Source organism: Equus caballus, chromosome 8, assembly GCF_041296265.1.
Source record: "Equus caballus isolate H_3958 breed thoroughbred chromosome 8, TB-T2T, whole genome shotgun sequence".
Taxonomy (NCBI): domain Eukaryota; kingdom Metazoa; phylum Chordata; class Mammalia; order Perissodactyla; family Equidae; genus Equus; species Equus caballus.
The window spans coordinates 42185260-42211290 of NC_091691.1; the positions used below are offsets into that span (position 1 = coordinate 42185260).

Sequence of the window (26031 nt, forward strand, 5' to 3'; positions counted from 1 at the left end):
GTATCTGTTTGTGTTCTTGCTTTGAATTTTTTCTTGGTGTATACCCAGAAGCAGAATTGCTGGGTCATATTGTAGTTTTATGTTTAACCTGTTGAGAAACTGCCAAACTGCTTTTCATGGCAGAGGACACTGCGTTTTTCTTATCTAAAATACTCAACACATGAAGATTTGGAGTTTGTGAAGAATATTGTCAGATATACAATTTATAAGTGTATAAATACATGTGACGACTCAACTGTCATTCATAAATACAAAATTTTATTTGCACTTCATTAGTGTAGAAAGACCACAATGCTTTTCATGTCACAACACTCAAGACACGCCAAGTTATTCAAACACATAATTACTTATTTACCTTGACTAAACAAAACAGTGCAGTTTAATAAAAGATATACCAAAGATAGAGTTCACAAATTCATTATCAGACCAAAAAAAAAAATTCTCAACACAGGCTTAATAGGAGTAAGCTTCACCACAAAGGGGAGAAGTTTTATCATTACAAAGGTATAGAATGTTTAGGCAAATACATGTATGTTCTTTGATATAGTAAAATCTATCTCTTTAAAATTCTTTTAAACAGGATTTCTTTAGGACAGCAGCGTTGTTTTAAAATCTTCTCTAGTTTCAAAAACATCTCTTTCTTTATTGAATGGTTGTAGTTCTTAAAAGCATCGGGTATGTCCACTAAGAAACCATGAGAGAGATTCTGCGGCCTCAGGACCAAGTCAAATCCTACTCTCTAACTAGTAATCCTCTACCATTACATACGTTAATAAATAACCTTCAATGACGGCTATGAATGGAGCTTTTGCTTTGTGGCAGAAACACTCTAATATTTCAAAGATGCCACAGCTGGGAGAAAGGTCTTGTAAATAAAGAAAAAGCACTTAAGATAGCGTTTTTTTCCCCAAAGTCTTTAGTTTTACAAATTTTCTTTAAAACGGTAAGCAAAGCACCACAGTCTTTCTTCTTATCAGAATATCTTCTGTCCTCATAATATAAGTAACAAGGACAATTGTATTATTTATTTCAAGAAACATACCTTTCACTTCTCCCATTCTTCATATTAGAAGTACTACGTTTCCCAGTTATGTACACTAGACACTGGGATAATAAATGAAATATAATAATTTGGAGGGAAATATGTAATTTATAACCAGAACTTACCCAGGATTGCATATTTGCATATTTACAAGTTAGTGTATAGCTCTGACTTAGATTACAAAGTGCGAAAGGAAATTGTCAAAATGATTGTAGTGCAGAAGAGAACATTTTCCCCTTTCCAGGCATCACTTCCACTTTGTCTCCAAAGGAGCAATCAACAGCATCGGACGTGCGGTCTGGGGGGAGGCAGCTCTGGCGGGATCTCAGGCTCTGGTTGTAACGAGAGGATACTATTGGACAACTCGTTCCTTAAAATATCCAGAGGCATCTTCAGCATAAAGAAAAAAGACAAATACATTTTAACCATACAATGTACAGTTAAATGTTTTGCAAATTATACAATTACATAAGAACAAAGTATTTTTGTATAAAGCTCTCCAATCATCAGTCTAATTAGACATTCAAATATTAAGCCAAAAAATAAAAACCAGCTTCAGCCAGTTTCATGTCATAACACAAACACCGCACAGCCTACTTCACACTCTCTGGTAGAAGAGATCAGATGGACCTCATAAACATGTATTTTTCATAGAACCCAGTATAATGGAAATTTAATGCATTAATGAATGAAAAAACGGTTCTGCACTTTCAGGAGTTATATCATTACTAAACAAAGAAATAACCTCTCTTGGCAATTACATAAACAATCATTTTATCAGAAGCTTCTGAATCATGTTTGAACTGAGCAGATCTGACTATCAGCCTAAGGACGCCTGCAGAGTCTGCTGCTGTTCACTGCAGCCGTCTAGCCGGCGGCCCAAACTTAGTCCCCCGAACGGCCTCAGTCACGGCACCAAGCTCCCACTCGAGAGCAGAGCTGAGCGAGGCTCTCTCCTCAGCACAGACACCCGCATCGTCTGCTAGGGCCCCACTGTCCCCACCATCTGCATCTAACTTAATTCTTGTGGGAAAACAGGAAAAAAGAAAAGCAGATATCAAATAAACACGGCACGTTGTTACACCTGCTCCAGTCACTCCAGCAAACCATATTTAAGGCTAACAGACACACTGGACGCCCACACCGAGGGCACTGAAAACCCCCGGACGGGAAGCAGCTGCCGCCACAGAAGGCTGGATGCTTTTGACCGAGTTAACAACCACACCTGGTTCTTGAGTCTGAGAAAACCACTGTACCTCCTTTTCTAAATAAAAAATTTTCAACCAAAAAGTAATGAAGGAAACAACAGGCTTCAGATGAAATATTTTCATGGATTATTATTTTACCTTTTTCAGAATGTCATCAACAAGTTTCAGAAATATTTCATCCACATTGAAGTTATCCTTGGCGCTTGCTTCACAGAACCGCATCCCAGTTATCTGCTGTGCAAACTAAGAAAAAAAATTTATTTTTTCTGTGTGGGGTGCAACCCAGTCTGATGTCCGAGTATGAGGCCCACAACTGGGGGAGCCTTCTGCGTGTCAGCTTTCAGGGACCGGGAGGGACTAAAGCTTTGTAAGGTCCCATCTAGGCTTAACGATAAAGTTCTCAAGTGCAGCCACTTCCCATGTAAGCAAATAGCAAAATGAAACGAACCCCTAAGGTGACACCAGGACGTTCACGTCAAATTACTCGCCCACGTTCCTAAAATCGTCACGTATCTGACATTTTAAACGGTGATGTCATTGATTCTCCAAGGAAGGTTAAAATACATTTGAGTGAAAGAAAATCATGAAAGCAATTTTATGGTTTAAAAACACGTTTCTCTGTATAAAATATCAGGTTAGATAATAATGCAGTATCTACTAATGTGGTTTTTTTTCATTTCAAAATGAACTTAAAGGAGCAGGAAGTTTTAAAAAGTAAACGAATGAGAAAGATGTCACTGAGTGCTAACTGCATAATTATTTCATAATTTCAAAAAATTAGTAATTTATTAAAAGAAAAAGTATACCAACTGCTAAGGATGGAGCAGGGGTACTGTGGCTCCTCTCTCCTGCCCCCATGTTCTCTCACCTTTTCACCTTGCTGTCGGGTGATTTCTCTGTCTGTTTCACAGTCCAACTTATTTCCAACTAAGAGAAGTTCTGCATCTTCTGAAGCGTACTGTGGGATTTTAAAAGAAGCTGCATTTCAAAGATGGCCATTGTCATATGCTGACAGGAAGTGTAAAGCAATCCACTACCTTTCACTCAATTTGTTCGTTCGCTCCGCAGACCTTTGAGCTCTACTCTGCCCACGCAGGGCTGGTTCCAGGGCTGGGTTAACACACTCCTCCCAGGGCTCACACGTGTTAGGAAGCAACGTGCTAACAGGCATACAAACCACAATGTTCTTCACCTTTGACCAATAACTCCTAAGAATCTATCCTAAGGAGATGATTCAATACACAGGCAAAGCCCTACACTCAAAATGATCATCAATGGAAAAAAACTTAAAGTCCAACAAAATACATGAAGAATGAAATACGTTAAGGTACACAAAAGAATGCAGTCACAAAAAAAAAAACGCTTTGGAAGAACTTCAATATTCCACAGGAAGGCCCTCAGTACAGAATATTTAGTGAAACAAGCAGGATGTACAGTTAAATGGTGGATGGATCCAATGTGGTTTTTCAGGATAGCAAAACTATAGATTTTTAAATTTACTTTTGTTGTTTTTCTTGATTTTCCAAATTTTCTAAAATGACAAGCTATCACTAGTTTTATAATCAGGAAAAAAAGTTAAAAGTTACATTTCTAAGTTTTTAAAAAATACAGGTACAACAGAATTTCTCTAAAAAGGTTCAAATGTCTTGAGTAACTCATTTAATTTCATGTATTGTAAAAAATCATTTGAGACAGACTGCAGCAAAAGGCACCTAATGGCGTGAGTTTGGCCAAGTTCCTGAGTCTCGGTCTCCCATCAGCACCATGTGGGTGACAGCACAGGTGCCCACCAGACAGGGCTGGCGCCTGGTAGCACTCAAGAAATGACAGTGTTTGCTCATAAAAAGGTAGAAGCAAGAGTCAACTATCAGAGGAGAGCATCAGACCGCAGGACCTCACCGGCCCTCACGACTGAACCCGCTGCCTGTGGTTTTGAATTCATTACACTGGTTCTGTAAGTTTCAGCCAGCGGTGAGGACTGCCCTCCCTAACTGCCTGAGGAGCACTCTCTGTGGCTTCCGCAAGGCAGGAAACCAGCACCTGCCATCGCAGAGCGCAGAGCGCAGAGCACAGAGCACAGAGCCCAGAGCCCAGAGCCCAGAGCCCAGGGATGATGGACAGCCGAGTCAGAGCAGGCGGAGGGCAGGGCCCGCCCCAGGACCAATCATCTCAGTAACCTGTCACTCTGGGCCCCACCACAGCTGGAAGAGGCGCACACTGCTAACACGCTTGGAAGACTGGTAAACAAACATTCTCCCACACCACCTTAACAGATGGGCTTAATACAACTTGTAACAAGTCCAACTTATGCGATATTGACTGCGCTTGCTATGCAAAGGAACTGAACATCAAATTACTCCAAGGGGAAGAAAGCTCTTAAGATGTACTCCCTGTTTCCCACATCGCACCCCTAACTGCTCTGTCTTCTAAGTGTATTTTGGACACATTTCTTAGCGGGAAGCCCACGGTTTACATTCATCTCACAGACACCAGGGATCTCTGCATAGCCAATCTTGAGCCAAGGATAAAATCTGCTTTTGTTCAAACTGAGGAAGTAGAGGACAGGGATAATTTTGAGGGCAGACGTCCAACAGATGATCGAGGCCCTTGGAGTGTCCACAGGCACTGTGGAGAGGGCCAGCTCCTCGAGGTTGTTACTCTGTGGACACTCACAAAATGAGCATCCAAGTGAACTTTCTACAGAAATGAGAATGGCCTGCATCTAATTCCACAGAAGCAGCCTGATGGAGTGGAATCACCATGTTTGGGCTTTGAAGTTAGACAGCCCAGGGCACCAGAACAGAAATCCTGGCTTTATTATTTATAAACTGATTATGGACGAATTTTAATTCTTTTGCCTCATCTATAACACAGGAATATATACCTACTTTGGATGTTGGAATACAGAATAAATGATGCTTAGTTTGTTGGGTTTTTTGTGTCTTTTTTGGTGAGGAAGATTGGTCCTGAGCTAACATCTGTGCCAATCTTCCTCTATTTCATGTGGAATGTTGCCACAGCACGGCTTGATGAGTGGTGTGCAGGTCCACAGCCGGGATCCAAACCCGTGAACCCCAGGCCACGAAAGCTGAGCGTGCAAACTCAACTACTATGCCACCAGGCCGGCCCCAACACTTAGTATTTAAAAGTATCTCCATAAATGTCTCCCCCTTCTTCCTTCCTTTCATAAGGATTAACATCCACAAGAAAAGAGTTCATATCTGAGGGAAAAATGCAACACCTACCTTATCAATCATCTTCATCCATTTTGGCAAATCATCAAACGTCTCCTTCTTAGTGATATCATATACTAATATGATCCCCTTGGCACTTCTGTAATAAGCTGAGGTAATGCTGTTGAATCTCTCCTGACCTGCTGTGTCCCTAAGAAACAGCAGCAAGAATCAGTTCGCTGACAGTAACCAGAATAATCAACACCACATTCCAGTGGAAACACGGAAAGCACTCTGCCCCACCATAGGCTGACTTCCTTCTAGTCACCAGGCAACTCCTCCCGTCTGCGCATATTCACTGTTATTAGTGGGGGTAGCTCTTCTGAGCCAGTGACATTCAAATAAAAACATAAACAAGTTCCAACTAAGATTTTGAAAATAAGAAAATGAGACTTTTTATGGCAAAATGACAGTCATAATGAAAGGGGAGAAAAAGTAGATGCCACAGTAATTTAACTAAAAGATGCTAAAATCTTGTACATAGCAAAATCTTCATTTTTTCAAGTGAAATGCCTTTCCAATGATAAAATTCATTCAGAAATATCATTAAGCATAAAAGTAATTTTTGATTTCCTAACTCATACCTAACGGGCTAACTTAAGCTAACATTAGCTTTATAATAAATTTTTTGACATTCTAGAATAAAATCATAAAAGTATAAGGTAATTTAATATTATAACTTACATAAATGCACTTGACCATACTCCCCGGCCCCCTCTAAAATCATAAACTTTGTTCTAGAAGGCTCTAAGCCCCCATCTAGTAGACTCGGAAGGAAAGTGATATGGAGGGAATAAGACGAAAAACAAAGATGCACAAGGAGTTAGGCAGCGGGCTGATATGAAACTGTTTCATTCCGAAGTCACAAAGCAATACGCTCGAGCCAGCCTTTCTAGGTATTCTGTTTCTCACTCGGTATATTTACGAATGCCTGTGCTAGCATCCCCTCCATTTCCTCAAAGCACTGACCCAGCAGTGGGCAATGGCCATGTGCGGTGAGATGCGCAGCAGCAGGTGCCGGGCGCAGGGCACTGAGGAGAGCGCGGGGAGTCCAGGGCGTCCGGCACTCTCCTCGGCTGCTCTGCAGAACTCGGCCTTCTGAGCTGAGCTCAGTTTCCTGATGTGTAAAATGCTAGAAAGTGTCACACCCTCTAGGGCAGGCAGCCATCAGCAATGAGAAAATGCCAGGACGATAACTGACACTACTTAAGCCTCCTTTAACTCTCTTTTAAGCAACATAGATGATTGACATATGATTTTGTTGATCAGGTGATCAAGAGTCCCCCACTAATGAAAAATGCCAAAGAATCAGTCTTATCATTTTCCTAATCCTTCTAAACAGAATAAGTGTTTAGAAAGCGAGGGGAAGAGAGATACCAAACACGTATGGAAATACAGTAAAGTTCATATCCTCTGACAGCTACTCTGAAAGCCAGAGACTACCTGTTCTGCAGGCCGAAGTCGACCATTTCAACATGAAGGATGACAGGCACACTGGAGTGCACAGACGCTGGCTGAGACCGACGTTCTCCATCTAATAAGCCAAGAAACTGCTCGAGAACCATCATGTATTTACAAATGAGCGGGGCTTCTGATCAGGAAAACCATTTCTTTAACGATGATCTATAATTTAGCATTTCCCAAAGAACCCTAAGTCATGGCATGCTCCCGGGGTCCACAAGAGACAGGCAGGTAAGGGCAGAGGAAGCCAGGGGGCACTGGGAGCAAAACATAAGGTTCTTCGCTGCAAGGCTGTTTAAAGCCTCCCACACGACAGAAAGCGCGTGAGCTTCTGGAAGGGGAGACTGTGTGCAACATTTTCCAAAGGCATCTGATAAAAGAATGTTTCTCTTGAGGTGAACCTTGTGGGATCATGTTCCTGAACACATGTGGCAATGGTGTTACAGTTTATGGCTTCACTCCAACTAGACTTGCCACCAAATTAGTTCACAGCAGCGACGTGTTACTATGCCTAACAAACAAGAAAGCTCATTGGCACATTCATTTTCACATCAAGCAGGTCATGTGCTTTGTTCCAGACGATCCAAGAACCCCCTGCTGACCTCACTGAGGCCGGCCTGTCTTTCTACACCAGGGCCCAGTTGCGTGCCTGGCCCACCGTGGGCCATCAATAAACACGTGCTGAATGAAAGGTTCCATGTTTAAAATGTGGAAAGTTGATGCCACTTCAACACAAATAAACTTTATTTTTTGACCCAGAAATGCCAAAAAATTAAAAACCTGAATATGATGGGGACTGAATTCTTCAGGATTTCTAAAACCAACTTAAAGACCACACTAACAGGCACCTTCAAAGTAGCTGACAAGGAACTGACTCAGATACCATTTCATTTACACAAAGAATCAATGAATAAAATTATTTCTGAAATCCTAGGCACTTAGGGGCATAATGAATACTTTCAAACCAATAAAGAGTTAAATCTTTCAAAGCATGGTCTCCCATTCTATCACAAGAGGTGACTTGTTCAAATTAGGATTTGACCAAATTTTTTCTTTTTTTTTTTTGCAGGGGAAGGTTTGCCCCAAGCTAACATCTGTTGCCCATCTTCCTCCTCCTTTCTCCCTTTTCCCCACCAAAGCCCCAGTACACAGTTGTGTATAGCTTCTGTATGAGCCACCCCCACAGCATGGCTACTGACAGACAAGTGGTGTGGTTCCACACCCAGGAACCAAGCCCAGGCCGCTGGAGTGAAGCACATGGAACTCGAAGCACTAAACCATCAGGGCTGGCTCTGATCAGATATTTTTAATACTCTAAAAAATATTCTGTGCTGTTTGAATACTGTTAAGAAACAACATCTCTCACTCATTTCTTTAAAAAGCAAAATTAACACACATTTTTCTACCCTGAAATCTGTGGTTAGCACAATATAGTGGCACCATAAATTTAAACAGTAACCAGATATAAGATCTACAATGAGCATTTTGGGAATGGCATACTTTAATAAATCTTTATTCTAAGTAATTTTAAGCTGACTTCAGCGTAAATCAACTTCCCATTTACTTCTATACACATTCAATGAATTAGAAGCCAGAAATTGGGGGCTCAAGAGCAGAGAAATTAGAAGATTTAAAAAAAATTTTATAGTGGTCGTAATAGTTGATAACATCGTGAAATTTCGGTTGTACATTATCATCTGTCAGTCACCACATAACTGTGCTCCTTCACCCCGTGCCCACCCCCACCCCCCTGGTAACCACTAACTGTTCTTTGTGCGTGTGTTTGTTTATCTTCGACAGATGGATGAAATCATACGGTGTTTGTCTTTCTCTGTCTGGCTTATTTCACTTAACGTAATGCCCTCAAGGTCCATCCACGTGGTTGCGAATGGGACTAGCAGTTTTTGAAAAATTATTCTTATTTTATTGTGGTAAGAATTACTTAGCATGAGATCTACTCTCTTAACAGATACCTACAGGCACAATGTTGCATGGCAAGTTTTCATAAAAACCCAACAACCAAAGAATAGGGATAGGAAAAGGCAGTTTTGGATACAGTTAAAAAAACCCTGCCGCACGTGCAGCATCTTCAAGAACCTCTGAAACACGAAGAAGTCAGCTGTCTCTCCTGGCTTTAAGTCAGACATGAACAAGAGGACAGACCTCAAAACACAGAATCTGAGGCAATCATTCTAACACAAATGAGCAGCAAAGTTTAGCTTACTAAAATCCCAATGAGAAAACATTAACTAGTTCACCACTCCCTATTTAAGGCCATTCCTTAAATTCCATCTTTCTGTGCCTGGCCCTGAATGCTCAAGGTAGAAAAGCATCTTCCTTTGAGAGACTGTTTCATATTCCCAAAATATCTGGGTTGCAAAAATTTTTATTTTCTATTCCTTTCAAAAGCTTTTTTGCTTGATTAATTTCCTACTAAATTATCTGCTAGCATAATATGGTCAAAGAATAGGGGAAACGAAACGCCAATTCAGTTCACCAAGTATTTATTAAATCCCTTGTACCGATAGCATAAAAATCCCACACAACTCGCCACTTTTCAAAACACTAGATAATAAAATGTCAATGCACTGGCTCTTGCTTTTATCTACCTATGAAGATCAAGAATCCTAATATTTCCCCTTCATCTCCATGAACCTGAATTTTCATTGTAATGATAAAGAGCTGATTTCTAGAGATTTGCAGTTTACTAATGTCAGCTAAATCATCATTTACTATAGCTGGAATATGAGATTATTATTATTTCTCTATTTTGATACAAATTGAAAGTTTCTTGCAATTCTATTTTCCCAGTTTGGTAATACAGCCATGCTTTGAAAATTCAAAGATTCTTATTTGTTGTAGTTAATATATCCATTTAAATGATACATTATTAATTTGCAGTGCAGGAACCAATATCAGTGTATGAAATGTTCTACTTCTTCTAAGCGAGAATGGAAGGAAACGAGCTTGACGTCAATGTAAGAACTCTGATTAAAACCAAATTCCCCAACAGTGAACACTGGAGCAATGGACAGAACGAGGGGCCCTTATATGAAGCATTTTAATTCTCTTTGCCTAAGGGTGGGAGACAAATTTCTTGGTTTCAAGTCCATTTCAACACAATGACTCTAAGTCACTGTGTGTAATTTCCAGGATAGCATTTGGATGTATATTCATGAAATTATGTTCTAGTTGACATATTTTTATTTTAGCTATACTTACATAAAGTTCTTATATACATACATGTAGAAACACCTTAATACAGAGATAAGAAAATGGTCCTTTTTCTGACCACAGATAATCAAGGAACTGAAAAATGAAGCAATGATATAAAATGTGATGTAAGATGTGACAATGACACCTGTAGCTTTTGGTACCTTAAACTTTTAGGAATCTATAGTCAATAATATTTTCTTAGATTGGCCATGTTCAGAAATACTCAAGAAAAAATGCATTTCTTCTAACAAAACCTCTGTGAATACTGATGAGCAATGCTCCCGTGGACTGACAGTCTAGAAACCCAGAGCAGCCATTATCCACAGAGCAGCGCCCGAGCCTCGGGGAAGAGCTCTTCCCCACACGGCTCCGTCTCTGCTCTCAGCTGGGCCCGAGTGCAGAAAGGCTCACACGCCCGCGGCAGGGCAGCTTACAACAGCGACGGCAAAAGGACTGCTCCCAACTCCAAAATGAGGCGTGCACTACTTCAAACAATGCATCCGACGCCAACACTTCCTTTCTGCCCACTGGGTAAAAATAATGAAGAAACTTTTTTATCCTTTACGTAAAAAACTTCTGAAGATAAGAATCTTACTTTGAGTATTGTGTTAGTTAACAAGGAGCTGGCATTTTGTGGCTATATTACGTATTCACGCTGGAAAACCCCTTTAGGAAAAGGTGAGTCCTACTTCCTCAGAGTCACTGGGATAGTCTCTGTATACAACTTGCAAGCAACCTTTCAATACATTCAGTTAATCCCACTTTTCTTTCCTCAGTTATATTCTTCACCAATGTTGTGCAATTTAAAAAATTTCGAAAATGAAGCCTGAGGAGTGAAGAGTCAAGGAGAAGCAAAGGAGAGTTATTTTGGGGAACGCTTTTACATCCAAAAGAAGAGGGGTTTCAGAGCATCCTGTGCACTACCCGGAACGGCACTACACGCTTTTCCCCACGGGCAGGGTTCATAGGCCCGGGCCTCTTACATCAGACTGGCACGGTAGTGAGATTCCAAAAGTACCCAATGTCACCAGCAGACACAGTCCTATGGGCAGAGGTCCAGGGAGGCACAGGACATTTGGACATACTTTGATAGATCAGATTACTACTGCCTGAAATGAAAACTGAAGTATTAATACATTAATTAACATACGTCTTTTTAGCCAGGCCACAATGCCATCGTTTAGACATTGCTGCCATCCACAAAGCAAGCTGCACAGAGATTTTAATCCTCTGTGGGACAATCTCCCTGAAAAAGTATCTCATCCACAGGTGGTAAGTACAGAACGAGACACACTCAAATCCTTTTAAAGATAGTCTTTACCTTAAAGAGCTTAAATTAGAAAGAGCAGTTCATGCGAAAGATACTTTGTTGTCATTTCCAGAGTTCATAAAACGGGCAGCAATGTTCAGTCAAGTGTTACTTAATAACAGGGACACGTTCTGAGAAATGCCCTGTCAGGCAATTTCGTCAGTGTGCGAACACCACAGTGTACTCACACACACCTAGGCTGTACAGTACTAATCTTACGGGACCACCGTGGGATATGCAGTCTGTCGTTGACGGAAACGCCGTTCCACAGCACATGACTGTACAAACGAATCATGGGCTTTCCAATCATGGGCTAAGACAATAAGCATCCACTTTCTGTTATCAAGTATTTAGGCAACAATGTTAATGTTTCATAACCAAGCCAAAAACAAAAATACGAAAAATATGAACAAAAAAACAACAAAAACCAAAAAACCTTAAAATGGGGTACATAGTCACAGATGACCAAACGAAGACATTACCTCAGACGCCCCGGCAGGCAAGCAATGCTGGTCCAGCTGCGGCTGCACCCCAGACAGGGCGCGGATGAAGAATGAAGGCATGGCACTAACACTCAAGCACTAGGTACCGATGATGCCACAGATGAGGCAGCAGTTAACGCAGATGAAAGCACACACAAACATGGTGGACAGACACTCAGAGCTGAGGGGACCTGCGAGAGGAGTTAGTAAGCTGAGTACACTGCAGCCGCGTCGTTAACAGGGCATTATCAACACCTCAGCGGTGCCACTTTTAAACCACCACCAAACCTGATCCCTTCTCCAGAGATCGGCTTCCTAAGGCTACTGTGGCCTGCTGAGAGCCAACAGAAAGCTCTGAGACTAAACACGGTTATGACACAGCTGGTTAAGTCTCCCATACAATCACGATGCGAGGAACGGGCATCTCTCCAGAAAGCAGCTCTGGACTCATTTCCAGCTGGCACTAAAGGGGGCTCACGTCATGTGGCAGTGGCAACATGGCCAGAAGGAGCATGCCCATCCCACAGCGATATTCCCACCGTGCCACCTGGGACAGCCCCTGAACTGTCTATGGGTGATGTGCCTTGACACTGTGCAAATCTGGCTAAGAAAATACTCTCAAACAAAATAACTTCAAAAATATGAAGAAAGCATCTGAGCAGTCACTTTAGTGATGACAGTTTTGATATTATGTCAAATGATTCGAAAATAGACATAAAGGCTCCAAACTAGCTGTCACTAAAGTAACTGACATTTCCCATGTGCAGATGGAGCATGAGATACAGAGACTTTTTCTAAATTCCCTCTCTCACTGTTCATTTATTTAAAAATGAGCAAAGGAGAAGAAAAGTAGGAGAGGCAAACGAGCTCAAACAGTTAATTTTATGAGACAAGCGTATGGACTGTTAAACACATATGGCAGTTCCTGGGCACAGACTCTCCCACTTACCAGATCTGCAATCTGATTTTCTTTCCTCTTAGCTCTACAGTTTTGATTTTAAAGTCAACACCTGTAAATAAACAAATGAAGATGAAGTAAAAACAGTAAAGATGCAGTGTGTCATAAAAGATAATTATATTTGTATATTTTTATTTTATCAGAAAAACAAAAAAACCCACTATTACTAAATCCCAAACAGTAAAAGCAGAAGAACGCCACCAATATCTGTAACTATCCATGTTTCATACACGACTGTGAAAGTCAACCTAGATTTCACCCGCAACTAGCTATGCAGCCTCTGCTGTTCATAATAGAGTTTACTGCTACCACAAGCTTAACGTCAAAAATTAAGTAACTGCACTAACGAATGAACAGCTTTAAAAGAATGTTATCTTGAGGAAAATTCTCAGATGGAACACTGGAACTTACTCTTGACTTCAGACAGCGTTAATCTGAATTTAGAAATTACTATATTAAGTTTTTTAGCATTCACAAAAAATTTAGTTAATATGTAAACATGATGACTTTATTGTATCGTCAATAGTGTGATAGAGGGGTTATTTTTTAAAAATTTACTCATACAAATTAACATACCCAATTTTAATTTTTATTTAATATTAACAAGCAAACCATCATGTATCACCGTCCCTTTCCAATTCAGCCCTTTGAGCTTCAGTTAATTTTTTAAACCAAATTTTCATTTGCGTATGTTATATGCATCTCAGTTATAGCAAACAATTATTTCAAAACAATATTTTTTACACAATTTTCACAACTAAGAAAAATAAGTCAAAGGGATGCTGGCTAAATTTGAGAACTAGAAACATATTCTCTACAGGAACTGCTTCCTGACTCCTTCGAAGGATCCAAGGTCTCGTGCTGGTGGGCCTCTAACGGGCAGTGGTCCCCGGGTGCCAGCGCGACACGGCTGCACAGCACACAAAGACCCTGCTCCCTGGCTCCCCACCTCAGGACACTGATGCGGCCTTCCAGGTCAGATGATGCTCTTGAGGTAAGGCAAGAGACATGTGACTGACTTTATAATTAGTAACACACTGTAGGCACCAAAGCGACACCAAAAGACACAGACACGTTTACAACCCTGGGCAAGGGCGGGGGCAGCAACCCTCCTTCCTACAATAAAGACAAGCTGCAGGAATATAAAGCGTCACAAGGAAACAAAGCTCGAGGATGCTACATTTCAATTCTTAATCTCTTACGCCGGGCATAATTTCAAATGTCACTGAGCCAAAGCTGGTTAATTCAATTTCACTTTCAGCTCTGGAACTGATTTGCTTTCCAAAGTCAAATGACAGTAAATCAGCTTTGAAACAGGAAGCATGTTTGTGCATGACCAATATCCTCAGAGTTCCTCACCGGCTCAACCAGAGAGGAGGAGAACTTAAGTAATATTCTACAAGGCCCAAAAAAAACAGCCTGCAGGTATTTACTATGTTCTGATTTGAAAAGGCACAGCTTAATGACCAAACACTGTCTTCCTGACAGTGGCGCAAAGTTAGGACCTCACCACATTACTCTGTAATGGCAAATTACAAATCAAATGCAAATTTTGTCCTTAGCACTCTATTTTACTTCTATTTCCATTTACATTTTGGGGTTTTTTAGTTTTATTTAAGGGAGCTGTAACTTTTGTAAAACTTGTCAGAGCAGCTACTACTTTACTGAAAAGAACTGCAAGGACACTTCTCTTGCAAGCTCGGCTTCAAATCAACTAACAGAAACAGCCGGAGCATGTAGTTTTTGTTTTGATTAGGCTGCTTTCTCTGCTGAGAACTGTTCTGAGCCTCAACATGTTACTTTTCAACCCACTTGAACACGTTCTCCAGCTTCAGCAGTCCCACACTAGGACTATTTGGTTACCAGAGTTTAACGAACAAAAGTAAAAGGAAAGGGCACTAATATTCAAAGTCAGGAAATAAGTGGTAATGTTGTCAGCATGTGATTATAAATACATTACTAATTTTAACAGGAAAACAAAACAAAGATTAACTGATGAAGAATCTGTTTTGCCAAAATGAAGACCATCTAGTTTTAGTGAGTAGACTAATGACGTCATTAACAACAACAGAAAAATACCCAGTGGCTAAATCTAAAATTCCATAGAAGAAAAGAGCTTATTAAAATAGTCCTCTCTCTTGGGGCCGGCCTCGTGGCTGAGGGGTTAAGTTCGCACGCTCCGCTTCAGTGGCCCAGGGTTTCACGGGTTTGGATCCTGAGGGGACATGGCACCGCTCATCAGGCCATGTTGAGGCGTTGTCCCACATGCCACAACTAGAAGGATCTACAACTAGAATATACAACTGTGTACTGGGGGGATGTGGGGAGGAAAAGCAACTAAAAAAAGTATTTTAAATAGTTCTCTCTCTTAAATAAAATATCCTTTATCACACTTAACAGTCACTAAGTAGCCTGTAACAACTGCAAACTTCCTCCAATTTATGGCTTGGAAACAAACATAAAGTACAAAACTAAACATTTCTAAAACCTTCTTACATCAAGCGAAAAATATCTGTTAATGTTGTCTATTTTTAATATTTGCATGTCATAGAAATTATAATGATCTTTAATAAAAGCTAACGAGTCATTCATAGCCTCAACTATTCAGTGGATTAGTTTTAGGAAAAGTCAGCGCAGAGCTGGTCCTCACTGAGAGGAACTCCCAGGACAAACGTTCATAAACAAATAAGAAGGAACTCCTAGGACCAATGTTTATAAACAAGTAAGGGACAAAAGCGTGGCAACTGCATTTCCATCTATAGCCCTTGTTGAAAACCCAGTTCCCAACAGGTATCTTGACTAACAGGGAAAGCAATCTACTGCTCCATCAGTTTATGGGGACAGTCCCTGCCCTCCAAGAGCTTAGCCATACCCACCTAAATCAACACCCCGTTCAGTGGCAAAGAAGTGCCTTTCTTTAAGTTCTCTCTTCTTAGAGAGCCTCCTTGTCTGTCCAGACACCTTTTGAGTCCTAAGTGATTTCTCCCTGAACCCTCTGACTGCACCGCCTTCACCCTCATTCCTCGTCGTATTCCTACTCGTGGACAGGAGAGTTCATGGACCTGAACTCTCTTCCAGTCCTTAACACATGGCCCATTCTTTGTTGTTTGGTGTCCCCTCTGAGGACACAGTCATCTTTGATTCCCTAAAGCCTAGGACCCTGCCTGGCACACACCACCACAATAAATCTGATGAATGGAAACTCGCCCACTCTTCTCCACCAAATCTTGTTTGTTTTTGGAAAAATTAGGGAAATTCAGGACTTATTAGCGTAAAAAAAAAAATCCAAACAAACAAACAAGTGGTAGAAAGCAAGGGCAGATGTTCCGAGTGTGTCTGGTGGGCAGAGGAATGGAATGGGAGTGCAACAGCTGGATCTTAAGTTAGCAGGAGGGAAGCCATCCCAGGGAAAGGAAGCAATACTGTGCCCGTGACCCTGACTCACTGGTCTCGGTGAATACATCCTAGCCGGCACGCGGCTAGATGATTAAGCACCTCTTGCTTTTACAAAACACACGATCAGCTAGTTCTGTGACTCTTGCTTAGGCCTATCTCCCAGCTATGCTAAGACAACTTTCTTCTCTGAGTTCCCCAGGAACATGACGACCTCCATAAAGAAAAATTCTGCATTGGTACCCATCATGAATGACAGAAGAAAGAGATAATGTGGCGCCTTGAAGTTCGTCTCACCAGAGAGTCGACATCCTAAACGCCCTCCTTCTCTGCCCATTTCCCTATATAACTGCCTCAAGATTCTGTATGATTTTAAGATGGTTCTTCAGGACACTAGTCCACCGTCCTCTGATTATGCTAGCTAATCATATAAATTTTCCTTTCTCAACCACTGGCACCAGACTGCGGCAAACAGAACGAGTCCCTTTTCGCTGAGTTACAGGAGCAGTGAAATGCAGGGGCACCCAGCACATACATCACCCCAGAAACGGAGAACTTCATCTCTCCTACAATTCTTACTATTGACGGTAAATTCGGGGAGGATGAGGTAGTCTTAATACACTCACCTCCTCTCTACATACACACATCCCAGAGGATTACTCAGTCACCAGGGAGTGGCCCACTAAGTGAACTATTCTGTAACAGCAGCGCACCTTTCTTTAGGCTTACCCATGTTATGGAAGTCTTTCTAAAAATATTTTAATCAGGAAGGACACAGGTCACAGGGCTATAATCCGTGTACCAAGGGGTGCAGACTGCTCTATTGGGGTCCCCATGTCTTCTTCTTGATCTTAAGTCTCCTTTAATAATCATGATACTGGACGTCTGTCCAACACTCCGTGCCTGATATCCAACACACGGAATCCCACAGCAGCCCAATGACATGGGCTCTACTGTTCTCGTTTTACAGAGGAAGGCACCAGAGCAGAGAGGACGAGGTAATTTGCTTCAAGGTCATTATCACATGCCAGGTGAGTGGCAGAACCAAATTCAAATTTCTAACACTAACCACAATGAAAAGCTGTTATAATAAATGTCAGATGCATGAAAAAAAGGAAAAGTGTGAAATGTTCTCAAATGACCCAGAATCACCACCATGAAGCTGTTAGAGAACAGAGCTTAACTTTGCACTCAGCCTTCTCTGTATCTGTCTTCCATAAATCTTAGCAATAGCACAAAGAATTGGGTAGTCTCTGCTGATAAGATTTCTAAGTTCCCCTTAAGGCAAAACATTTCCAAAACATTACTGTATTTCTTTTCGCTGGGCCAAAAGAAGTTACAAAAATGAAAACAGTGAAAATAAACATAAGCGTCTTTCTTCACATTCCTTTCCAGCAAAAAGCTAAATAAAAGCAAAAATACCACCACGGTCCATGCCTACGACTGCGGCTAAATGGACTTCCTCACCCTTTCCCTTCTCTGTCCATGTCCCCTCCGCCACTACCAAAGGCCTGATTTTATTTTACTAAACACCTTCAGGAAGGGGAAGGATTTCAGAGAGTTTGAAGTAAGTCTCAATTCAACAGCCGCTTTCTAATAACTATGGTAAGTTTGTACAGTGGCTTTTCTTCCAAGGATACGTATCTTATAGAGCATCATCCAATCTGGGACATAATACTTCTACTAAGGGAGAGGATTTCCAGCATTTTCACTAAGTTGAAAGTGAGAAAATAAATGAGGAAATTAAGGTCACATACATAGAGGTAAATTTAACATCAGAAAACAAGTTGCCTGAACTCGAGGCCAGCGTCTGCCTAAACATGACCTATCAGAGAAGAGCACAGCATCAGTTCCCATAGGAAAGGAAAGGCAATGCAAATGGCCGTCAGGAGGCCAACCCGTCTCCTCTAAGCACCCGAACTCGTGAAATCCTAATTAATTTTATCTGGCTTTTCCAACTTAAACTGTGTTAGGAGGATTCCACGAAATAGAAATATAATTATAAAATATTCTGATCTCTAGGTCACAAGGGAAGAGAACACTGGTTGGGGAGGACAAACTGAAAATAAAAACCCAGATGATCAAATGGTGGATCAGTAATATTTTCTTCATATGCAAAAAACACTGACTTTACTACTACTCAATGGGGTCCATTAAACCGCAAGGTTGTCAAATGGATTTTGCACTTCATGCAGGCCCTGTGTTTGCATTTTGGTATTTCACATGCACCAGCACATATTCTAGTAAGCATCCCTAAAGAATAAGGACTCCGTTTGGAGTGTTTCAGTGTTTGCATCTGTAGTACAAACCAGGAGGAGAGGGGAACATAACCGACACGTATAATTGCCTCTTCTAGGCCAGATACATAAGATATTTTATCCCCATTTATTCCTGTACCATGAGACAGGAAAAGAGTGGCGGTCCCACCTATTTTTCTTTTTATGAACAACAAAACTAAAGTTAAATCACTCGCCCAAAGACACTCTGACAGCTTGTCGCAGAGTGGGGATTTAAACCCAGGACTGTGCGCCCACCTGAGACCCACACTCTGCTCACACACCACACCACCTAGGGAGCATCTAGGATGAGAGGAGGGGCCAAGGAGAAGGTCGAGTGCTTTTCTTTTTAAGTGAAAAAAGTGAAATCTGATTGTAGGTGTGTGACTCTTTAGTTACCAAGAAGAGCGCTGAGGTTCCGGCGTGTAGCAGGTCTGAAGAGGTGAGAGCCCCTGAAGAGAGACACAGCTTCTAACCGAGAGGGGCCTGCTCCTTCACGGGGCCCGGCTTACGGGGCCCTGAAGCTTCTGCGTTAAATTAAGCTGGGAAAACAAGGAGAGTTTCATTCATCAGCTACTTTCACCATAGGCTTGTTGCTGGTGGAAGAGCTGACTGCTGTTTTGTTTTGTAAACTAAAAAAACATTTTGTAAGCACCAAAAACCAAAGAGCGGAGGCTGTCGGATTTGGGGGGAGAGGTTTCTACGGTATAACACAGTGCTCTGTTAAGCCTGCATTCTGTTTTCTGGTTTCAAAGGATAAGGATTTTTTTAAAAACATAATCATATTCAATTAAGGGCACTATTTTAGGTCTGTAGTTTTGGTTTTCCAAATACCTTCCAAATGTCAAAGATGTACGATAAAAGGACAAGGGAGAACAATCAATTTCTTGCTCTGCCGAAGTACGACAGCACAGCATTTTCCCTCTTTCTTAACATTTTATTTTGGCTGTTTCCATGACTCACTTCTCCTTCTGAAAAGGACAAGCCAGGTAAGCAGGCGTTAGCTGTGTGCCCTATAAAGGGGTTAGCAGAACGGTGTCTTACATAAATAGCCTCTCAACAAGGCTGTGCTGAGCGACTACCCACAAAGCCAGGTTTTCTTTACAAATTCAAACAAGTGCTTAATTAGAACAATGTAGCTCGCAGCCCCGGCTGGAGAATGATTAGGTCTATCAGTTCTCAAAGGAGCCTACTCTGCCTTCTCAAGCCAGTCCCAAGGACTGTGCACAGCCGGCTCCCGGCAGTCTGCAGGCGGGAGGGAGAGCAGCAATCTCTAAGAATCTGGATCTCTATCGTGCAGAACGAAACCTTTCTTCTCCAGCGTGAGTGCACAACAGTGAAAGAAAGCCGAATGCACCTAAGCCAGGTCTTTCAATAGATTTTTACTCAACCTAAACAACCCGACCATAACTAAATTTCTGTATTTTCTTTGAAAGAGAGCTACTTTATTCCACAAAAACAGATGCACTCTGCACAAGCCTATCGGTGTGCATTAAGCTCATTAAATAAACCTAACCACGCAAAGCAAAGCATATGCTGGTATAAAAACTAAATGTTAACCAAGTCCCATCAGCTGCTCTCACACTCCCCTCTGCCTGAGTCATCGTGTGACATCATCTGGCAGGGGAGTGAACTAACACTGGAGAGCAGAGTGCCGGGCGGTGGGGTGGGAATTCTGGACGATCTTCCCTCATTCTCTTTAAGTGGAACACTTAGGCAGATGAGCCTCGGCTCGGCTCGGAAGACTGCATATGAATACAAAGGAGCAAAATAAATACAGGTTAGAATTCAAATCCAGTAGCAGACGTTCATTCTGGGTTTTCTCACAAACATTTCTGACCTAAGTTTCCAGAATACAGTACGAATAGTCCATTTCCCTTGACAGAGGTTCCACAGCTTCTGGGTAAGGCCTACTCAACACTGGTGGACTAAGTCTCATCCGTCCTGTCACCTAACACTCAAGGCCAGCCCCATGGACAGCCACTTCTGCAGGAGAGTGACACTCACCTGTTCCTCGAACCCGAGTCTGCTCCCAGCTCCACTGCAGTCACCCGCACCTCCAAGATTCCCCACCCTTGGAACGGCACCCTCAGTGCAGCCTCAGCTCAACACCAGATTTGAAAGGGATGTGTTCTCACAGGACAGGGAGCCGGGCCAGGAACTGAGTGAGAACAGAGCTCCAGGAAAGCACCGTCACCTGAGAGCAGCTCCTCTCCAGGGCCTGCCTGAAGTTTAACGCGCTGCCGCAAACAGGAAAAACGAACACAGAGTGGCGCGGTTCTCAGAAATAAATTTAAAGAACTTTTTAATCCTGATATTCTGCCTTTCCTAAGTCTTTGTGGGTCTACTGCATTTCAAGTTTTTTTTTGAAAAGTTGGTAATGCTGGATTTTTTTAAATGTCTTTACTTGGCAAAATAAAAGAACTGGCACTCCTACGTTGGCCTCCAGCACTTAGGGTGAAATTTTACTGCCCAAGAAAATCAAAATTCTGTTCTAGACTGCCTTATTCCTACTTTTCCTCTATTTAAATATGCTAAATTTGATGAATTTTTTATAAATATGTAAAAGGCTTGAAATTTTTGAATGACTGAATATTCAGGTAAGAAATGCAATTCTTGAAGCATTATTTTATATCCAGAAGGCAAGCGACAAGTGATGACAGCAGCGTAGTTAGAAAGTCATTTTTGTTCATACCGTACGTAGGTCAATGACCCCACTGTCTTCGCAGGGCTGTAGGGACCAAATTCCACAGACAGGAAAGGGCTTCAGGATGGGTGACCCTGAGCCACCAGAAACTTCACAATGCAAAGTGAAGTTAAATCTCAAAGTAAGCCACGGAACAGACAGTTAGAAAGAACTCGAGGTAGCCCTGCCCACAGACCACCTGCTGACCGGCTGTGCCCCCGTGGGTAAGCTGTTTACCCCTCTGAGCCTTGCTTCCTCATCTGTAAAATGGGAATGACCTTCAGGACCGTTGTGAGGATGAGACTGTACTTCTGCTGGTACACAGTAAATGCTCAACAAATTACACCGACTGCTAACAGAACGTTACAATTTACATGCACAAACGCCTAAATTTCTTATCCAAAGTCACCAACTAGCCAGTGGCAGAGCCTAAATCAAGAGCGCAGGCTCCTTAATCTTAACTCTGGTTCTTCTAGAACGCAGTGCTGCTGCAGTGGGGGTGGGTACTGCCTGGCAAAACATTTCAATCCAAACAAAATTAACCACCAGCTTCTAAGAGTTACACAGAAATAAACAAAGGTTGACAAATACATAATTTTATGGGGTTGGTTTTTTCTATGTTAGATAGTTGTGAATTTCTAAAGCCAACTAGTTTTTGTTCATTTCTCAAACTTCAAAAAGCTGCTCCCATACTTTTGAAAGAATCCGTCTAATTACGCTAGCTACACCAACTAAGTAACTCAATTCCATGAGTGCAAAATCCCATTTGAAAATAATATTCCACTCAATTTTTATTAACTACGTTAATTATTAAAAAGTCTTTTTAGCTTTTCATATCATGGTGAATTTTGCGTTGTCTTTTAAACCAAATCAACTTCTGATATGATTAATATTTTAAAAAATCAACACTGTGCTCATTTATAATTTCACAAAACAGATTCACCACCTCAGGTCCCTAGGGACTTCCACTACAGAACCTCTGAGCGAGTCTGGTGCACTCTAAAAAGGCACGTAAGCCAGGTCTTTAAATAGATTTTTACTCAACCTAAACAACGCGGCCGCAACTAAACCTTCGCGTTTTCTTTGAAGGACAGCTACTTCCTTCCACGAAGACAGGCGCGCTCTGCACCAGCCGGTGAGCTTACGCCAGGGTCACAGGCAGAGTTCCGAGCGCCCCACGCCGCAGGGGCAGGTCTCCAGACTCTGCTGTCAGGGCGGAGGGCGTCTGCAAGCCCGGGCAGGGGACCAGCCACCACGGAAGGGAACCTCTCTCTGCCGGGCTGACTGTACAAGGAGGTGAAACCCGACAAACTGGCCTCCAAAGGACCCCATGAGCTCACCGCTCAGACGGCAGGCATTCAGGTGAGGCAACCACAATCTCCGCCACACCCAATGCCCTATTTAAATAGCGTTTTTCTAAAGGAACTTGAGGAATGGATTTTGTTCCAGCAATCCAATGGGGAGGAAGCCTCCCCAGACCAGCCCTCATCGTACCCCACCTGGAGGGGCTGGGCTTCCACTGTGCTCCCCAAACATTGTGTACACGTCTCTACCACGGCCCTTATCAACCGGGATCATCTCACTCCCCACCGCTCTAAGCCACGTCTGCAGAGACTATGTTCTGTTCACCCCCAAGTCCCCAGTGGGTAGCACGGCACACAACACACAGTAGGTACTCAATAAGTGACCTGATAAGTGGAAGGAAAAAGCAACTCAGAGGCAAAGACTTGGAGGGTTAGCTAGCCTTCTTCAAGTGTCTTCACACTCTGGATCAGACCTGAAGCTACCACCCTCCTCTAAACTTCCCACAGTTAATAAACACTTACGAGCCAAGCACTACAGCCTATGTATACAGGAAACAAAAATCCAGCCACAGACGGGACCTTACAGTGGTGGCAGTGTGAGGAGACCCGGGCACGTGTAAGTGCATGCATTTACGTTCGTTTAAGGGGATAGAGGGGCCGGCCCAGTGGCACAGTGGTTAAGTGCGCACATTCCACTTTGGCAGCCCAGGATCGCTGGTTTGGATCCCGGGTGTGGACATGGCACCGCTTGGCAAGCCATGCTGTGGTAGGCGCCCCACATATAAAGTAAAGGAAGATGGGCACGGACGTTAGCTCAGGGCCAGTCTTCCTCAGCAAAAAGAGGAGGACTGGCCACAGATGTTAGCTCAGGGCTAATCTTCCTCAAAAAAAAAGGGGGGGGGTGTGACAGAGAAACAAACCGCTTGGTCTCCTCACCTCCCAGTTTCTTCCTCATTCCCAAATATCCTATGTAATCCCACCCAATATGTTTCACTGTCTCCACACCAATGCTGTAGGCAGAGGCCTTTATGGCTCCAGCTGCTATAGAATAAGGTCCATGGTCCTTGCATGGCAGTCAAGGGCTTTAAGCATCCCTTCCCAGTGTCCCCTAATGAGTCTTTCCCAGAAGTAGCGCTGCTGTTCCACTGTGGCCTTAGCTTAGAAACCCTTCCTCATCTCTCCTCTGCCCCCTTTGAAAGGAGATTTTTGCTCACCTCCTATCTCACCCTCAACCCCCCTATCCCTCCCATCCAGCCATCAATGCCTGCGCTGGTCTCTCTTCATCACGCAGTACAACTATATTATCCCTCATTTTTATATATTTTTAAGTGTGAAGCCATAAAAGATGGACACTTCTGAATTGCTTTTAATTGTATTTATGTCAGGTAGTAAAACAACAGTATAAACTCTCATCTGATGGTTTAATAACTCCCTTTACTTTATATGGTCCAAGATTGGATATTCAAAACACGTACAGTTGTGCTACTAAATTTTAATGGCATGGTCCCAAGGCCAATATTTTAAAAACAAACCAAGTATAGGGAGCACAAATATTTCCAAAATGATCTATTCCAAAAAACCATTAATAAAACAAATTCTCACAAACAAAACAAAAACACAATACAAAATTTGGGGTTGAATTTTTCATTATGACACCTTAAACGTAGTAGTGTTTTGTTACATGACAATTTAAAACCAATTCATCCCCAAATTGTACCCCCTTGGAACTACCACTGGTTACAGTACTAAATATACGTACAAGTATATGGAACGATACTTTTACCTCTGAATTTCAATTGAAATTCTATGCAGCGCTTCTTGGACCGGACCTGAGGGAACCCCTCACTACCCATCACTGACGGTGACCGCCCGCTATTGTGAAGAACCGCCTTATCTATGGGCTTCCCTAGCTTTGACAGCTTTTAAGGGGTATTCCATAGAAAACAACTACTACAACCCACACTGACCTGAAAAACCTCAATGCCAAGTCCTGCACGTCTGCCTCCATTACAAACCTGCCCCTGCAGTTTCTGTTTTTGATGCCGAGGGCACCACTTCCTGACCTGGAGCGGACTGTCCTTCCCTCACAGTCGGACTTCACCCACTCGATTGGTGCTGGAGGGCTCCTCCCCACTTCGGGGAGTCCCTGGGTTATCTGAGGTCATGGATAAATACAGCTGAAGTCCCTCGGCCCCGCATTTATAGTTAGAACAAGAAATTTAGTATAGTTTTAGTCTCAACATTCGCCACAGATCCTCCACCGGGAATTGTAAACTTCGCTATTTCAGTGGATCCTAAAACTGGGTTCAAAACTGGACAATAAACCCAGATTTACAATGCAACTCCTCCTCCTAAGGCAAAGCCAAGGCATCAGAATTCGCTGTCGGTGACCCACGGCGGCCGTCCAGCCAGGGGCGCAGCTGCGACTTCGCCCCACCGCCCGCTTGCTCCCCACCGCTCTCCTTTTTCCTGGATGGTGACGGCAGGGGCGGGGAGCGCCTGAGGAGACGCTCACAGCGTCCCCGGGACCTGAACGGGACCAGTGCACCACCTGGGCCTCACGACCGGCCCTGAGCGCCCGGGAGGGGACGCTGAGACGCCTGTGTTCCATCACCAGGCTCCGGCCGGGGCCGTGCAGGGACGCGAGGCCCCAGGGACAGTCTGCTTAGAGACTACGAGGACACCTCGGTGGGGCTTTGGGACTGGGATCGAGGGCTTCCACAGGGGCCGCCCCCCGCTCCCCTAGCTTTCCCCGAGGCCCAGGCACCAGACGCAGGGCCGCCCAGGCCATACAGCTGGGGCGGGAAAGGCTCGCCTCCGCCAGGAGAAGCGAGGCCACAGGGCGAAGGGCCCAGCCCTGGGGCCGGGGGAGGCGGCGCGGGGCGGGAGGCCCAGTGGGGTCGGGCCGGCGGGCCGCGGCGCCCTTACCCACGGTGGACTTGCAGGCCTCGCAGAAGGTGTCGTCGGTGAAGCGCTCCATCAGGCTGGTCTTGCCCACGCCGCGGGAGCCGATGATGATGACCTGCAGCTTGAAGTCGGCCGGCCTGGGGGGCTGCTTCCTCCGGCGGGCCTGGCCGCCCGACAGCGCCGGGGAGCCCGCGCCCAGCCCGCCGCCCCCGGCCCGCCTCTGCAGCGCGGCGCCCGGATCCATGCACGCATACGGCCCCCGCTCGGCCCGCCGCCTGCCGCCCGCCCCCCGGCCGCGCGCCCCGGGCCCCGGCGCCCCCTCGGCCTCCGCCGCGCGCGGGGGGTCGGCCTCGGGCTCGGCGTCCGCCCGCTCGAGCGGCCCCGGCGGACCGCGGGCCCCGCGCTGCAGCTGCGCCGCCGGCCGGCTCCCCGCGCCCGCGCCCGCGTCCACGCCGCCGCTGCCGCCGCCGCCGCCGCCGCCGCCGCCGCCGCCGGGAGAGGAGGAAGGGAAGCAGCTACTCCGCAGCAGCGGCAGCAGCATCCCGGACGAGGAGGG

The 26031-nt window shown here is 43.8% G+C and overlaps 1 protein-coding gene across 1 annotated transcript; it reads right to left on the reverse strand.

The window, feature by feature from the left end:
- Window positions 1–236: 236 nt before the first annotated feature.
- Window positions 237–26031, reverse strand: RAB12 (RAB12, member RAS oncogene family). Its single transcript, XM_014727712.3, has 6 exons — window positions 25497–26031; window positions 12901–12961; window positions 5496–5634; window positions 3119–3208; window positions 2389–2493; window positions 237–1432 (listed from the first exon to the last, which is right to left on the reverse strand). Exons 1-6 carry the CDS (start codon window positions 26014–26016, stop codon window positions 1319–1321), a joined length of 1029 nt encoding a protein of 342 aa, XP_014583198.3. The 5' UTR covers window positions 26017–26031; the 3' UTR covers window positions 237–1318.